Raw genomic sequence first — 12907 nt, forward strand, 5'->3', positions numbered from 1 at the left:
TTACACATAAAATGTACTTAGCCTTTGATAGTAATCTTTACTCAGGCTACCTTTGCATCTAATTACAAAACCCCAGTAAAACTCAATTAGGTGTTTAACTAGCTTTTCTTTACTTTTTCAATTGAGAAATATTAAGTAATATTTACACAATATATATTTTATCTACTACTACTCTAAACTGTTCAAATATGAATGTTGCATTTTTTTTTTTTTTTTTTTAAACTGGGCTACTGTTAATTTAATAAAATTGTCTTAACATAAGGCTTCTACAAAACATCTTTTAAACTACAGCAGCTTTACTTGTTAACTGGTGAAAGGTCACTGCTGACAGACACACAAATACCAACATACAGTTTTGTGAAAAAGTGTTTACCCTCTTCCTGATTTCTTTGCATGTTTGTCACACTTAAATGTTTTAGATCATCAAACAAATTTAAATATTAGACAAAGATAACACAAGTAAACACAAAATGCAGTTTTTAAATGAAGGTTTTTATTATTAAAGGTGAAAAAAAATCCAAACCTACATGGCCCTGTGTGAAAAAGTGATTGCCCCCCCCCCTGTTAAAACATAAATTAACTGTGGTTTATCACATCTTTGGAAAGCTGAGTTCAATTTCTCTAGCCACACCCAGGCCTGATTACTGCCACACCTGTTCTCAATCAAGAAATCACTTAAATAGGACCTGCCTGACAAAGTGAGGTAGACCAAAAGATCCTCAAAAGCTAGACATCATGCTACGATCCAAAGAAATTCAGGAACAAATGAGAAACAAAGTAATTGAGATCTATCAGTCTGGAAAAGGTTACAAAGTCATTTCTAAAGCTTTGGGACTCCAGCGAACCACAGTGAGAGCCATTATCCACAAATGGCAAAAACATGGAACAGTGGTGAACCTTCCCAGGAGTGGCCGGCCGACCAAAATTACCCCAAGAGCGCAGCGACGACTCATCCAAGAGGTCACAAAAGACCCCAGAACATCCAAAGAACTGCAGGCCTCACTTGCCTCAATTAAGGTCAGTGTTCATGACTCCACCATAAGAAAGAGACTGGGCAAAAATGGCCTGCATGGCAGAGTTCCAAGATGAAAACCACTGCTGAGCAAAAAGAACATAAAGGCTCGTCTCAGTTTTGCCAGAAAACATCTTGATGATCCCCAAGACTTTTGGGAAAATACTCTGGACTGACGAGACAAAAGTTGAACTTTTTGGAAGGTGTATGTCCCATTACATCTGGCATAACAGTAACACGGCATTTCGGAAAAGGAACATCATACCAACAGTAAAATATGGTGGTGGTAGTGTGATGGTCTGGGGCTGTTTTGCTGCTTCAGGACCTGGAAGACTTGCTGTGGTAAATGGAACCATGAATTCTGCTGTCTACCAAAAAATCCTGGAGGAGAATGTCCGGCCATCTGTTCGTTACCTCAAGCTGAAGCGCACTTGGGTTCTGCAGCAGGACAATGATCCAAAACACACCAGCAAGTCCACCTCTGAATGGCTTAAGAAAAACAAAATGAAGACTTTGGAGTGGCCTAGTCAAAGTCCCGACCTGAATCCGATTGAGATGCTGTGGCATGACCTTAAAAAGGTGGTTCATGCTCGAAAACCCTCCAATGTGGCTGAATTACAACAATTCTGCAAAGATGAGTGGGCCAAAATTCCTCTACAGCGCTGTAAAAGACTCATTGCCAGTTATCGCAAACGCTTGATTGCAGTTGTTGCTGCTAAGGGTGGCCCAACCAGTTATTAGGTTTAGGGGGCAATCACTTTTTCCACACAGGGCCATGTAGGTTTGGATTTTTTTCCCCCCCTTAATAAAAACCTTCATTTAAAAACTGCATTTTGTGTTTACTTGTGTTATCTTTGTCTAATATTTGAATTTGTTTGATCTGAAACATTTAAGTGTGACAAACATGCAAAAATAATAAGAAATCAGGAAGGGGGCAAACACTTTTTCACACAACTGTATATAATCTGGTTGGCATTGCCAGACAAAACATTTCTAAATCAGTGCTGCCAATAAGAAATTTAAGAACACAAACATTTAGTCACTTAACAAACACTTTTAATTTGAAACGATGGGTATTGCTTGACAACACTTAGATACACAGATATAGCCCATGAGCAGAAGGCAAGCCTTTGCCACACTTTGACAGTCATCAAGAACCTCTTTTCCCTCTGACGACGAACACGATTGTCAGGAGTGAAGCCTTTCTGTGTTGCATTTCCATGGATGACAAGGATCTTCATGACATGTTGAGCATAGTCCTCTTCAATGACTTCTTTGAAATTCAAATTTACTAATGTTCACTTTTACATCTTCGAGTCTGTGTTCCCAAAAAATGATAGTGGGGGAAACAAACAAATATTGAATGTGTTCAAATGCGTCATTATGTATCTATTCTCAGTGTATATGAGCCCAACATAATTTTATATAATATTAGATATGTAAACTTTACCAGGCTGGGTGATTCCAGCATGGGTCTTGGTTCCTGCAACTCCACCCTTTGTCCCAAGTATCTCCAGAAAGTTGGTAGTGCAATTGTCCAATTTCGACAAAAAGTTTCGCTCCAGATGAACTGTGGTTATTCTTCTGAACTCCTCATTGATCTGAAACAAAAGACAATAAAAAACATGATCAAGATGAGGTACCTTGCTAAAACAATTAATGCAGTAGTCCTCCCAGTATAATGTACTATTCACAGCAACACAAACTATGACTTCAAATGTATGTCAAGTTAATTAAACTAACAGTACTAAGTTGATTTTACCTTGTGTCAACTGTTGATGTCAACTTGCTGAGAGTGAACGTCCTTTAATATTCTGTGAAATATATAGAGAAATTATGTTAAAACATGAACACACAACATTAAATCTGAATTTGGCTTAAATCTTCATATTGATAGAATGTTTTATCCCCACACAGAAAAACAGCACATAAACAAGCCAACATAACGTTAATACTGAGATACACAGCAGGCCTGGTCATGTTGATATGCGACACTAACTCAACACAGCACTGGCACCTTGTTTCATGCCCAAAGCCTTCATCATCAAGGACACCGCACTGGATAGAGACATAAGAGACAAGTTTAAAACTGATGACAGAAATATAAGTTACTGTAAAAATATGTCAGAATATGATAGTGACAAAATAATGTTAAGTGTATTAGACTCGCTCTAAAGTCACTAATTCCACCACGTATGGAATATTTTTTAGCACATGACCAGTGTGCTTGTTGCTGCTTAACTATGATTCCATGTCTTGTCACATTTTCCTCATTCGACCTCGGCTGCACTTGAGGATGTCCGAGAGAAAGCGCGCTGTGCGTGTGTCGCAGCACAGCAAAGCACCTGTGTGGCAGAAGTGGGCTTCACAAAACCGAAGTAATTCCCCCTCCCCCTCGTCGACAGAGCGCAGCTGGTCGAGCACCGTGTCCCCAGGCCAACAACTTTTCAAGGGAGAACCCTGTAAAATCGTGACCAAAACCACCAAAAACATGTCCACAAAATGTAGCGCCGTGAGCCATGTCTGTAATGCTGTCCCAAGTTAGCTAGCATGATAGCCTAACTAGCTAGCACGCTAAACTGACCAGTTCGCTACTCTTCAGTGTTCACAACTCAAACACAGACTTGACCGAAGGCTCAACAGCAACGTAGAGCATTAATTAAACATATAACCTACCCCAATGGCTCCCGTCCATGAAGTTCCTCTCCTCAGATGAAACGCTGCCGTCCTTGTTCAGGTTCTGCTGTTCCGTCGTCTCGTTGAAGAAAGGAGCGCGAAATCTCCTCTGACGTCACCCCCTGAGTACGCGCTATAGGTTGCCAGGTTTTACTCGTATTACCCAAGTACATTTTACTTTGTTGTGTCAGGTAGTGCATTCAATACAGTAGTTTAGTAGATATTACTTAGTGTGAATGATTAAAATGTACTTATAAAAATGAGGATACATAATTACAAACAAACACCAAGTAACACATTAAATAAAAGGTGATATTTTAAAGTAAAAGCACTGGAATGATAATTTCTTGTAACATTTACAAAAATAATAGAGGTAATAATTACAGGGCCAAAAAGTCTTTTTTTTCAGTGTACATAAATGGAACTGAGGTGGAGTTTTAAGGGTTCAGTTACTCTTTAAGTAATATAGCCAGTTTTTCCTTTTACCACCAGGTGGTCACGTTGTTTGTAATGCTGATTCCCAGGAACTTAAACACTTATCCAGGGGGAAAAAAACATATATAGGTATTTAGTAGTGTTGTTGATGGACTAAGGTCCAAATCTTGACACTTTAGTGCAAAGTACTTGATGGTTGTAGATTCAGCAAACGCTAGCTCCCATGGACTTCACTACATCTTTATTTTAAATAGTTCCCTTTTTGTGTAAATTACTGGAGCGCATATGATACACTCATCAACAACGAAGAAGGAAGCGTGGGGATTGGAAAAAGTGCACCTGACCTTGGGTCAATCACCGCCCACAGCATCTTCCAACCTCCCAGCTAGACCAAACTCTACCAAAAGCAAAGATTGCCCAAGGAGGAGCAAGCTAACCCAGCTAGGACCTAAGGCTATTCCACTACCCAGTCTGCTCATAGCTAATGTTGGGTTGCAAGAAAAATGGATGAAATGAGACTTCAGGCTAACCCAGGAACAGGAGGTCTGTGACTGACCACATCTGGCTCAATCGTGACATCCCAGATAAAGCTGGAGTGGGTGCCAGAGATCTAAGCATGGAGCAATGCAAACAACTGGTATGCATTGATTGTTTGGAGTCTGCTGGTATTTTTGGTGTTGTTTCTGGCCATCATTGGCATTATTGTATTGCTTCTTTGCATCTAAAGTCCTTTGCTGGTTTGTCGTTACAAATTGAACTGAGAGATTTTTAGCGGAGAGTGGTAAACACTGATTTCGTATGTGACACAGCAAGCAAATAGTCCAACCAACCATGCCGGTGCAATCTTGTCTTCATTATTAAGCTACAACTGCCTTTTGTTATGCAACCCTGTGTTGCTTAAAATTAAAATAAATGATCCTTTAATCTTTGAACCCCAGCAATTGAATTGTGCTTTCAGCTGATCTGGAGGCAGTTGAAGTATGGAGGCAGCTTTTGTCACAGATCAACCCCCCCTAGAAAACCAACTTCCCCTGACTCTGCAGAGTGCAGACTGTGGAGAAAAGAGTAGTCTATTGGTGAGTAGATGTTACCCTATTAATCAGCCTGTGAATGGCTTATGCTAATAGCTAGTGCTAATGCTAGTCGCTAGCATACACATCGCTAGTGCTAATGCTAATCGCTAGCATACACATGTCCCAGACTTGCAACCCAGCTCAAAGGCTGCAACATAAGGGAGACGAGACGAGTTAAAAGTAATAAATAGACATTTGTTTAAAGAACAAATAACTAAACTAAACAAACAAGATAAATAAGCAGCTGTGTCATCCAAAGAAGGGGCAGCAAAGAAAAGGAGGCCCAGCCAAAGAAGAGGGTCAGCCTTTATACCTGGGACCAAACCAGGCTCAGGTGTCGCTCATCAGTGGTCGATTAACCTCCTGAAAGACAAACAAACAGCAAACAGGACACACACCCCCCTCCATAAAAACGATGTTCCCACCAGGAATACCGACAAACTACATTCAATGCAAACTACATACAGATTTCAAATTTACAGATGTCATACTCACCAGTTGCAGTGCATCCCCCCCAGCCCTCCAACCAATCTCCACTCTGCTACCCAGCAACTCCAACATGTGGAGAAGCATCTAAGAGTGAGAGCGGAGAAGGAAGGAAGGCCAGAGAGATTACACAGTGATATGGTACAGCACATGATCAACAAGCAAGGTTTCTATGGAGGGCCAGTTCATGAGTGGTGAACACACATAACTGGAATTTCCATAATTACCAGCTAACAAAAAGCACAGAACCGAACTACCATGAGCGCTAATCCGAAGTAGCATCCAAAAAGTTCCCCTGACAACGGCTTACTAGCCAACCAGATCGTCCGCAGACGCACAGCACAAGGCACAGAGGCAGCCTAACTACAACTCAGGTTATCCAACCAAGGCATGAGCTGTAGCGCTTATGTACCCGAAAGGTAACAGGCCGAGCTACCAACTTGCCTTTCACCGCACAACACAACAACATACAGTTCACCACATCCCTCCTTTAACTACGGACTTGCTTACCCTATGAACCATTATTGCCGACTGCACACTGTGCAGCAGCATTCTTCAGGTTCTCAGGTTAAACACCTGCAAGGTACCTGGGTCCAATACCCAGACACCCAACAGGCTGCGCAATGCTCTCATTACTGAGTCCAGAATTACCAAGAAACAGGAGGGGTCGTCACAAAATGTAAATAGAGTGCTGCAAGTATTTTCGTAGCCCAACCCCGTAAGCATCACATTGGTTCCCATGACAAAGAGACAGATTTTTCCACTGGATTATTGCAGAAAATAAGCGTTCTGGCAGACACAAGTTTATGATGTTGAATTCAGTAAGGAAATCTTCACAAATGAACACCACTTTTATGATTTTTGAAGTGTGAATGCAATCGCCAGAAGTAAAAAGCTGCAGTTAGGCTACAAACAAACTACACCACAGTGGCGGTCCCTCATAGACTAGTTTGCATTTTGTTGTCTCATTTAGCCATTTACTAGCAACAGTGTAATTTAAGACACTTAAAAGCTTTGAAATTAACAAGAGGGTTATTTACTGATGTATCTTATATCATAGAACAAACCGTTCAAATAGCTTAAGCTTGTCATAACCAAAGACTGTATTTCAGGCATCTAACCAAAAAACAATTATAAATAACCCATTGACTTTGAGATGAGGGAACCAGAAGTGCAAAATTTCTAACTCATTTCCAGTTCATTCCTGCAGCAATATTACCTAACCACAATCATAGCAACTGTCAGCATGCTAGCTTACACCAGTCAGGATCAGTAAATTAAAAACAGTAAAAGCCTTTTTATGTTCTGTAAATGGGCATGTCTTATCCCCTCTCTCCCAGCCCTGCCCAAGTTGATACTTTTTTCACATTCTAGAGGACCTTTTTAAAATGGTCAGGCTAGAGGCAATTCAGCCAAAACTCTGGGGTTTGGATACAATTTAAGTAGAGCAAGAAGGCTAACTTCCTCTACCGAGTTATTTTTAACTATGAGACTCATCAACCCATCCTCCACACTCCACCATAAAAAAAATATATATATTTTTTTTCTTCTGTAGCAAAATAGGACTACAACTGCAATCTATTGTGCCATCCTGTGTTGTTCAATGACAATAAGGGTCAATCAGCGGTAACAAGTGCAGCAACTTCACTGCTGCAAGATGAATTAAAAGACGTCAATGGGGGGGTAATCCGATATGGAAATAAGTCAAATGCAAGACAGCCATGGACAAATCAGCCTTAAAACAATGTTCTAACGTTAGCCAACTGCCATGTCTTGTCTTGTCTCTTTAGGTTATGTTTACTTTTATTTTAATATTCCATTACTTACCTCTCCTCTCATTAAGGATATTTCACTTCCTGTCCTTATGTGTTTTCCCGCCTGTGTGATTGTCTACCCCGCCCCTGATCGGATTCACCCTCATCCTCACCCCCCTGCGTCTTTAGTCTGTTTCCTTGTCTCTGTGCCAGTTCGTCTTTGTCCATAGAGTCAAGTGTTCCAGCAATCTTCCTAGTGTTCCTGTTTTTTCTGATTTCTGCCTAATATTCTAAACAGTTTACATTTTTTTCCTCACCCTTGCCTTCTTTGTTTGCCTGATTACCTGACCTCCTGTGTACCATACCTGCTTGTTAAGTAAAGATTGTTTTTACTGCACCTAGTCCTGTTCTATGGGTTGTGCTTTTGGGTCCTGTTTTTTCTGGGTTTCCCCCCTCTGTTTTACCAGTACTAACTGGCCACAAAATGGACTCGCAGTACGCTGCAATTTAGGCACAAGGAAGCAGAATTCACCACCATGATGAGCAATTCACCTCTATTTGCCTGGGGGTTAGAGAGTTGTCGGAGCGACAAGAGAACTTCCAAGTTTCCAGCCCTGTTTTTGAGACAAGCAGCGGTGCTATTTCTGCTCCAACCTCAGTTCCAGCACCAGCATCGGTGTCCACTGTTTTCTCCCCAGGCTCCGCTCCTCATCTCTCCAGACTGGAACGGTTCTCCAGAGACTCTGGGAGCTGCCGGTCATTTATGGTCCAGTGTGCGCTCCACTTTGAGATGCAGGCTTCTTCCTTCCCCAACAATCGTGCCAAGGTAACCTACATTATCAATCACCTCTCTGGCAGAGCCTTGGCCTGGGCCAGCGCAGAGTGGGCCAGAGACTCTCCTGTGTGTCATTCACTGCCCTTTTTCTTTGAGACTTTTAATAAGATCTTCGACCACATAACTCCCAGCCAGGAGGCAGCCGTAGCCCTCATTGTGACAGGGCTGATAGCATTTAGCAGGATTATGCCATCGAGTTCCACACCCTGGCTGCTGACAGTAGCTGGAACACCCCTTCCTTGGTTCCTTCTTCCTACCCTCAGCGCCTCCTAATGCACCGGAGGAAGCCGCGCAGCTACATAGAGCCAGATGTACTCCAGAGGAGCAACAGTGATGAAGGTAGGTAAATCTACTTACTTACTTACTACTTTTTCTTTGTGAAGAAGGATAAGTTGCTCTGCCCTTGCATCGACTTCCAAGGCCTTAATGACATTACGTTTATTTCATCTGCCTTTGAGTTGCTGCAAGATGCTATAATCTTTACCAAGTTAGATTGAAGGAATGCTTAACAGTTGGTACGGATAAGGGAGGCGTACAAGTGGAAGACTGCCTTTAACACCCCTAGCGGACACTACCAAAATCTGTTCATGATATTTGGTCTCACAAACGCTCCAGCTGTGTTTCAGCTTCTGGTTAAAGATGTTCTCCTTGACATGCTGAATAAATCTGTCTTTGTTTACCTGGATGACATTCTAACCTTTACTCGGATTAAGAGACCCACGTTCAGCATGTTCATCAGGTCCTGCAGAGCCTCCTGGAAAACAAACTCTTTGTTAAGTCTGAGAAGTGTGATTTCTACACTCCCTCAGTCGCATTCCTTGGTTTCATCACATCCCCGAAATGTGTCCAGATGGACTCCTCTAAGGTCAGTGCTGTATGGGCTTATTGGCCCACTGCAACTAGTCGTAAGTTAGTTCAACGTTTCTTAGGTTTTGCTCATTTTTACAGACGTTTTATCAGTAACTTTAGATATGTTGCTTCCTCTGCATGCTTTCACCTCACCTCATGTCAAGTTCCAGTGGTCTCCCCAGACAGATCAGGCATTTTGTAGGGTGAGGGAGTTTCACCTCTGCACCCATCCTCGCTCTCCCGAACACTAGTTAATTGTGGAGGGAGCTGCTGGCAGTCAAGGTAGGAAGCTGAGCAGCCCTTCTTGGTTTGGACCGACCATAAGAACCTGTAATACATCTGGTCAGCCAAGCGGCTCAATGCCAGGTAAGCAAGGTGGGCTTTCCATTTCTTCCTGTCTCACCGTCCTGGCTCTAAGAACCTTAGGCCTGATGCTCTGTTCTTCCTGTTTGATCTCAAGTCTCTCCCCAGTTCTCCCACCAGTATTCTGCCCTCTTCCTGTGTGGTGGGGGAAGTCCCATGGAGCATTGAGAAGAGGGTCCTGCAAGCTCTAGGTAACACTTAGGTGCCAGAGAACCTGTCCTCCAAACCAGTTGTTTGTCCCTGTTACGTGCCGTGTTGTGCTTGTGCTTTCACTCCGCTTACCCTCAGTGTCATCTCGGGTGCCACCCTCTGTCCCGGATGCCAGCTGCAGCGGCTGATTGGACGCGGCTGCAGTCAATCGCGATTAGCGGTGGCTAAAAGGAGAGGAGCGCCTCATGGACAACCCCTTGGGCAACGTGTAGTAGTGGAGCTGCGTGTGTGTCGGTGTGAAGCTGTGGATCACCTTTGTTCCAGCCGTGTGGGCTGTTGTCTGTATAGTGTCAAATAGTGTCGCTTTCTTTCTATAAGAAAGTAGTTTTCAGTTGGGTTCTTGCGAGCATTTAATCTGTCTGAATAAATGTCTTTCGTTAACCCTCATCAGTTGCTCATTCCCTCTTTCCCCAGGAAATTAACACCGTTACTCCCCGCATCCCTTAGATGCCAAAAGGGGGAACGTAACAGTCCCCGTCTCTCTCCCCTTGCAAGTCATATTGGGCTCACACCTCTTGCCTCTCCTGTTATCTAGGGGTAGGGAGGACTGGGTTCGTCATAAAATAATGTTTCTGATGGCCATCTATGGAAAAGGTGGTTGTGGAATATGTGGCTGCTTGCCCCGTGTGTGTCCGAAACAAGGTCTCCTGATGCCAACCTCCTGGTCTTTTACATCCCCTTCCTGTGCCTCACCGCCACTGGTCCTTAGCCTTCATCACTGGGTTTCCACCCTCTGAATTATCAGGAAAGATAGAGCCAAACTGTGCAGATGTTTCATAGTTAAAAAGTTTAAAATTAAAATGCAAATGGGGCAACTGTTGCGTCAGTGGTAGAGTAGGGTCGTCCTTCAATCCGAGGACTGGCGGTTCGATCCCCGGCTCCGCTTGTCGATATCGATGTGTCCTTGGGCAAGACACTTAACCCCAAATTAGCTGGCTGTGCCTGCGGTGTATGAATGGGTATGAATGATTAGTTAGAGTCAATGGGCATTAGGCACCTTGCATGGTAACCCCTGCCATCAGTGTATGAATAAGTGTGAATGGGTGAATGACGACATGTAGGGTAAACGTGCTTTGCATGGTCAGAAGACTAAAGCGCTATACAAGTACAAGTCCATTTACCAAATGAATCGAATAACCCAAAACCCTAACTTTTTAAAAATCACTTAGGTTCAAATTTAAAAAGTGGGTGCAGTTGTGGATCATAGACAGCAGCTAGTCCAGACGTTACCTCAGAATTGTGGCTCTTGATAAAGGTGTTAGTTAGCCAATGTGTGTGAAATCAATCTCACACCCCCAAGAAAAAACAAAACAAGCTAACAAAATTTGAGCCTGTCTGCTAACAGAAATGAGTAAGCTGTTGAACAAACCTTTCAAAACAATAATTTTTTTTCATAGTAATTAATATAAACTAACGTAGCCTTAGAGCGTCAACAAGCTACCATAGGAGTGAAGTGCTGGTCATCAGTAGCATAGTGCTATGATGACATGCTATGCTATGCTATGTTTCATTTCATTTAATGTTCCAATGGAAATAAGCAACCTCCTTTATATATTGAGTGATTTTGATGTTGATGTTAAAAGCAAACCCAGGTTAGGTTGAAATGACTCTGCTCTGATCTGTACTGACACAGTAAACAGGATGCACCTAAATTAAAGGGATACACAAGCACACTACTGCTGAGTGAGTGCTAGTCACTACTGCTGGCTCCCTCCAGAGACCACTCATTACTGCACACTGCCTGAGGAGCCAGGGCTTTATCTACTTCACTATCATAGTCCACACTTCTTTTTATAGCAATATTCTGTTTTTGACTTGGCTTTGTATTATCCTCTTCTTCTGTTCTCTTACTAGAAGGTACTGTTACAGCTGACCCATCTTAGATATACTTGTTATATACAGTATTTCACAAGATGGCAGAACAGATAGGATTATCTTGTTTTAACGGCGCAATAAGGGTTAGTCCCCACAACAGGGACTATGTTCTGTCAAAGTGTCCTTGAGCAAGTCACTGAACCCCTAGCCGCTCATCTATGTGGGTCCGCTGTAAAACTACATGGTATAGATTGACCAATGAATATTAATATTCGATGTATTTTATGGGTATTTGCTGAGAATATTGCCACCAAAACACAAAACAGGAACCAAATTAATGAAGCATACGGCTACAGCTGAACCATTTTAAGAACCCACTGCCAGCACACACACACACACACAAACACACACACATATATACACGCGCACACACACACACACACACACACACACACACACACACACAAAAGCATACACAAACTGTCTCATTCTGAAGACAGGATCCTCCCAGGAAATGCACACACACATACACACACACACATACACACAGACACAGTAACCCATTTATTGCCTCATTCTATACACAAGATAACCGATGATCATACACACACTCATTCACACTGTAACCAATCTGTCCAGCTCATGTAAAAAACAGGGGATCCTCCCAGCCTCCCTACCTGGGTGCCAGCTTGTGGTAGCTGTGGGAACAGAGCCAGGGTGGTCGGTCTCTTGGGTCGATATTTGTCCATGACAGTGCAGATTGATCCCCCTCTGACAGGCGACAGCTTACCTCCCTCCTCCTCTTCCTCCTCCTCCTCTTCTCCTCTTTTATTAAACCAGTGTTGGCACTCCTCACCTTGGACAAGGCCTCCCCCACCTACCTCTACCTAACTCTCTTCCCCTTCTTCCTCTGCGTTCTCGTCAGCATTGATCAGATCTGAGCTCAGCCTCTGAACACACCCCCTCCACTCTCTCCTTGCCTGATCATTGGTTGGCCATAGTGTCACATCATCATCATCACCACCATCATCTTCCGGCAGGAACAGAGTAGAACGGAGAGGAGAGGTAGAGAAACAGGAGAGGAAGGAAGAGAGAGAGAGAAGGGATGTGGTTGGTGTTGAATAGTGATGGGATGAGCAAGGATCGACAGAGAGAGGAAGGCTGGGTGAAGAGAGAGACGGAGATGGAGTGTGCAGAGAGGGAGAGAGAAGGGGAGGAGGCAGTCAGGGCCAACCAATGAGAGCAAGGCATAACATCATCAGCTCATCTGCCTGTTGTGTTTTCAGTGAGTTAAGCTTAATAAACAGTGTGTGTGTGTGTGTGTGTGTGTGTGTGTGTGTGTGTGTGTGTGTGTAACCCAGTCCAATAAGATTATACAGTAACAGTGATCCCATGGAGA

General features: G+C 43.1%; 1 protein-coding gene across 1 annotated transcript in view; it reads right to left on the bottom strand.

Moving 5' to 3' along the window:
• The window catches only part of LOC116394808 (C-Jun-amino-terminal kinase-interacting protein 1-like), a 34337-nt gene extending 21672 nt beyond the window's left edge, over positions 1-12665 (bottom strand). The window contains exon 1 of the mRNA XM_031868130.1: positions 12186-12665. Coding sequence (XP_031723990.1) covers positions 12186-12257 — 72 coding nt within the window. The 5' untranslated portion in view covers positions 12258-12665. The remainder of the gene's footprint in view (positions 1-12185) is intronic.
• Between the last annotated feature and the right edge of the window lie 242 nt (positions 12666-12907).

The sequence above is a fragment of the Anarrhichthys ocellatus genome, unplaced genomic scaffold (assembly GCF_004355925.1).
Source record: "Anarrhichthys ocellatus isolate YVR2014 unplaced genomic scaffold, GSC_Weel_1.0 scaffold41, whole genome shotgun sequence".
Taxonomy (NCBI): domain Eukaryota; kingdom Metazoa; phylum Chordata; class Actinopteri; order Perciformes; family Anarhichadidae; genus Anarrhichthys; species Anarrhichthys ocellatus.